Source organism: Oncorhynchus nerka, linkage group LG14, assembly GCF_034236695.1.
Source record: "Oncorhynchus nerka isolate Pitt River linkage group LG14, Oner_Uvic_2.0, whole genome shotgun sequence".
NCBI classification, from domain to species: Eukaryota; Metazoa; Chordata; class Actinopteri; order Salmoniformes; family Salmonidae; genus Oncorhynchus; species Oncorhynchus nerka.
The window spans coordinates 38,727,986-38,733,279 of NC_088409.1; the positions used below are offsets into that span (position 1 = coordinate 38,727,986).

The window sequence follows — 5,294 nt, forward strand, 5'->3', positions numbered from 1 at the left end:
CCATTGAGGAGCGGGACAAAACCTCCAGTCCACAATTAACTCTATGCGAATGAGATGTGTCGCGCTCCATGCGTCAAATGGTGGTCACTAGATACTGATTACCTTATGAACTCAGTAAAATATTTGAAAATGTTGCATGTTTATATTTTTGTTCAGTGTACGTGGGGCAGCGTTTTGTATAGTAGTGTGTTAACAGGCTTCCCAAATGCTGCAGTTACTAACTATATTTTATTGGAACCTTTATCTGATGGCGAAAAGCATACACACACCAAATTGAAGAAAAAAAACACCGTGTTTATTTTAAGACACCAAAAGGCCTGAATACTCAGGAACATTATGAAATACTTCGTTGCGAAGTGGTCATGGTAAATAACTTGACAGACAATTGGAAAATGATAAACACAAATCCACATTGGAATTATAAGGTTAAGCACAACAGTGTCCCATCATTATAAAAATACACCGCCCCCAGACAGTTCGAAGAGACATTTAGTCAACCATTTGAAATGTCGCCTGCCTCCGGCTCTTACACGGTTTTGGTAGCTGGTTGTTGATCCCGTTCCTTCTTTGTAAAGGAAATACAAAGCTGCCGTCAGTGTTGGGCTGCTAGGGACGTTTGGAATTCATCCTGGCATGAGTGTGGCGCTAGCCTAGCATGCTAACTAGTAACGTAAGACCTTTGATTTGAATCGTTTCACATTTAAAAACGGACAAATACAAAACAGGCAATACTGGCGGCCAGAGATTAGATTTGTAAACAAGGTCAACGTAGTGTTCACTTAGTTTACCGAACTAGCTACTAACTAAGCCAGCGAATAGTGAAAAGGAGTCCCAACCCAGAAACAAAAATCTAAATGAACCATCAAAGGTGGAGTTTCAAACATGGCTAACGTTAATTGGCTAAATTAGCGGTCACAAATTAGACATACTAACGTTACCACCATGACATATTTAATCGTTAAACATGTGTAGTATAACGTTATAGCTGGCTAGGTCAACAAAATAGTATTTTCGTTTTGTCCGTAACATCTCGATAATGAATACATTGTCCGCATCATCAGCATTACAGATTGTCCGAAAGATCTCCACACTCCGTCGTAGAGAACTGCAGCCGCCTGACCGCTTCTTTGATTAGATTCCCAGACAATATTAATTCCTGAAGTAACTGATGTGGGTCGTCGTTCTCGACAGCTGCGCTGATCCTCTTTCGGTTCCAAGGTTTGAAATTGTCCCACTCCTGGTTACTTGAGCCAGGGAAGCTGTATGGACTAACTCTGTTACTACGTTGCCCCCGGTTTCGAAGCCGTATGCAGCACCCGGTTCGTTTTTGCAGGGCTACACCATTGTTGTTGTTGTTAGCTTGTTTGATGTTGCTACTGCTGCAGTTGCCGTTGAGACCGTGGAGACACGACATCGTCTTTTGATTAGCACTATTGTTGTGAAGCTGCAGCGCCTCGCCGATTTTCGTGACCAAAGCGTCCACTTCTTTCGAATCGACGGTAACAGACTGCTCCAAGAGGATGTAGTTCTCCTTTCGACAAGGCATTTTGTTGTATTTTGTGTGTTTCTCAGCTGTATTTTCGAAATGAATGGGAGCGTAGCTCAGTTCCTTCCTCTCACCACGTTGCTCGGCAGAAAAGCAAGTAATCAAGTAACCCTCTCGATATTTTGTAAACAATAGATGACGTAGGATCCGGAATGTACCATTTCCAATGTGGGTGCGATCATCAATTCAATTTTTTCAAATAGTGAGAATCATAATTTCTATTATTTTCCGTACAAAGTATTACATTATTTATTTTATTATAGAATTCCGTATATATGACATACATTTTCTGAACACAACTCTGACTATTCATATCTTATTTAAAGACCGACAAGCACAATTCCCCTGATTATATTCAGTCTTGGCACATCTAGCAAACTGGACACGTAACTCGTAACTGTCTAGCTATATTATGTGGGTCAAATGAACGATGTTTTTAAAACAACCTCAAATTGTCACACACCGGACTTATTTCTTGGTGCAAATTGCTATATTCCACAACCCATGAAATCAAAAACCTTTGACTGAGAAGTATTTTATCACAATTAGCTATCATTCAATTGTTTTCATGCAATATTATTTTCAATATCATCCCTCCACTCTAAAATGCTTCATATTTCAAAAGATTTGCTGGATTGTTGAAATAACCATAATTGATTAATGTTCGGATTATATCAATTACAATTATTACATTATGGTAATAAACTTTTTTTTAATGCATATTTTGTGCAGATGCATCTGTCAATGCATCACAATGCACGATCTCTTATGCACAAAACGTGCTGTATGCGTTTGATTTACATCAGTGGTTAGAACATGGAGTAGGTTTCTGATTTCTCCGAATCGTACTGAACTCAAACGCTCCAGTCAAAGAGCGCCCTCATGACCATATAAGGGGCGACTATCGTGTTCACGTGGTGCGTGTCTGTACTACAGCCTGTCCCTTAGCCCCTTCATGTCATTCGGGTACGTGATAGATTTCCTTAACACTTCGCAAGGCTTAAAATAAAGTCAGTATGGGGAGTGGATGTAGTTTATACTTAAGATGTTTACTAGGTTCAGAGTACAATGCAATATCGAATTCATCATTCTCTTCCGCTTTGACTGAGACATGCAGTAAACAGCTGGCTGGTCAACAACAATTCCTGTTTGTCTGTGTGTTTAGCAGCTGGTTGTGTTCCTGTTGCAGGAATGTTCCCATTTGACTAGTATGACTCTATCCTTGTCGGAGAAGGGGAGGGGAATTGGGGAAACAATGTATTGAGTGTATAGCGTCTATTCATTTGACTTTGATAGGACTTGGAGCTCTGCCAAAGCAGAGGGTCATTGGGTTTCTTCCTTCCATTGAGTATGTGCTGACACCATATAAGGCTCTTCCTAGTATTGCATCCACTGAAAAACAATAAAATAATTATTTACATTGTTCAACATCAATAAACCCTGAGCTAACAATCAAGTTACTCATCTGAGTTTGACAATGAGATCCTGACCTATGGGACATACTGTTCAGAGATTACATGACAGACAGACAGAGCCCTTTTGTAATGTCTTATTTGGCCTGAAACTCAGCAAAAATATGTAGTTGGCTTCACTAAATATTTGGTAGAGTTGAACTTGATGGATATGTAATGTGATGCTCCCAGAGATGTTGTATTAGAATAATTGACCTTTGTCATATATCTTTGATTCAGTAAAAGAGAAGAGGGCATCCTATACTGTTTACTAATATACCATTTTTCCAAGGAATAATTTGGCCCTCTGGTGTGTTTATCATGAACTGAACTTCATCTACGACTTCATCTAAAGTGCAATTGGCTATCCAGCTCCCTATCACATGGCAATGTTTGCATGGTGAACATGATGCAGTGAATGCCATTGGCTGTAGGACTCACTTGGCAGAGCTGCAGTGCATGCTGTTACTTGAGAGAAAGCAACGCTCTGCAACCTTCAGCCAATCATAAAGCTCTCTCACCATATGAGATTGATCAACAAAGATTACATGCTGTCACCCGATAATCTTTTCAAGAGCATAGTGACCTTACTTCACCTGATTTTCCTGTAATTTACAGGCTATCAATCTGTCGAGTCACATAACAGCCTCATAATACTAAGGGGTTGTGGAAGTAGATTCCTGGCTGTAGAATTCAGTGCTGCACAACTTCTGTTCACAGTTGTAGTCCAGATACCTTTTTATTTACCACACCCTTTTGTCTGATTTAGAAAGAATGGCACAACAAAAATGTATCATAATACACACCCATGTTCTGAAGTACAATTCATGTTTTATCTCAAACGGCTATCAGTGGGTATTCTAACTCTGAGAAGGAGGGAGCGTGTCAGAGTCAATTTCACATTCTTTTGTCAGTGCTGTGAGTACCATCACCTCAACCGGAACTCCCAGTTTGCCCAAAAGACAGCCAAACACTAAGCTCCACTTTTGCCTATAAACAGCGTAGCTTGTTTTCCACCCTTAATTTAGGTCCTTAAATGTCATGTCTGATTTGGTTAGGGAGAATGCATGCGCTGTGTCAGTGATTAAGGGATCCTGCTCAGAGGCGGTGGATAGTTTGCTCGACATTCTGTTGCTCCATGGTGCAACCATCAACTGGGTCCCCATAGAGAGTCAGTTCTAGGAACCTGCTCCATGGAGAAACTGACAAAATCTTAGACCCTGTGTGCTAACATAACTTCCTCAGTTGATGACTTGGTAATGCATATAGATGCGTGGCATTAATTGGTATGGATGATCAAATCAAATGTTATTTGTCACATACACATGGTTAGCAGATGTTAATGCGAGTGTAGCAAAATGCTTGTGCTTCTAGTTCCGACAATGCAGTAATAACCAACGAGTAATCTAACCTAACAATTCCACAACTACTACCTTATACACATAAGTGTAAATGGATAAAGTACATGTACATACTGTAAATATCTGTACATAAAATATATAAATGAGTGATAGTACAGAACGGCATAGGCAAGATGCAGTAGATGGTATCGAGAACAGTATATACATATGAGATGAGTAATGTAGGGTATGTAAACATAAAGTGGCATAGTTTAAAGTGGCTAGTGATACATGTATTACATAAATATGGCAAGATGCAGTAGATGAAATAGAGTACAGTATATACAGTGGGGCAAAAAAGTATTTAGTTAGCCACCAATTGTGCAAGTTCTCCCACTTAAAAAGATGAGAGAGGCCTGTAATTTTCATCATAGGTACACTTCAACTATGACAGACAAAATGAGAAAAAAAATCCGGAAAATCACACTGTAGGATTTTTAATGAAGCCTATCACTGTAGTGTCGTCCGCAAACTTGATGATTGAGTTGGAGGCGTGCATGGCCATGCAGTCGTGGGTGAACAGGGAGTACAGGAGAGGGCTCAGAACGCACCCTTGTGGGGCCCCAGTGTTGAGGATCAGCGGGGTGGAGATGTTGTTACCTACCCTCACCACCTGGGGGCGGTCCGTCAGGAAGTCCAGTGCCCGGTTGCACAGGACGGGGTCAAGACCCCGGGTCTTGAGCTTGATGACGAGTTTGGAGGGTACTATGGTGTTAAATGCTGAGCTGTAGTCGATGAACAGCATTCTCACATAGGTATTTCTCTTGTCCAGATGGGTTAGTGCAGTGTGCAGTGTGGTTGCGATTGCGTCGTCAGCGGACCTATTGGGGCGGTAAGCAAATTGGAGTGGGTCTAGGGTGTCAGGTAGTGTGGAGGTGATATGGTCCATGACTACTC

General features: G+C 40.9%; 1 protein-coding gene across 1 annotated transcript; it reads right to left on the reverse strand.

Moving 5' to 3' along the window:
- Positions 1-273: 273 nt before the first annotated feature.
- LOC115141007 (GSK-3-binding protein-like) lies at positions 274-1,650 on the reverse strand. The gene has a single exon (XM_029679570.2). The coding sequence runs from the start codon at positions 1,544-1,546 to the stop codon at positions 1,064-1,066; it is 483 nt and encodes a 160-aa protein (XP_029535430.2). The 5' UTR covers positions 1,547-1,650; the 3' UTR covers positions 274-1,063.
- Between the last annotated feature and the right edge of the window lie 3,644 nt (positions 1,651-5,294).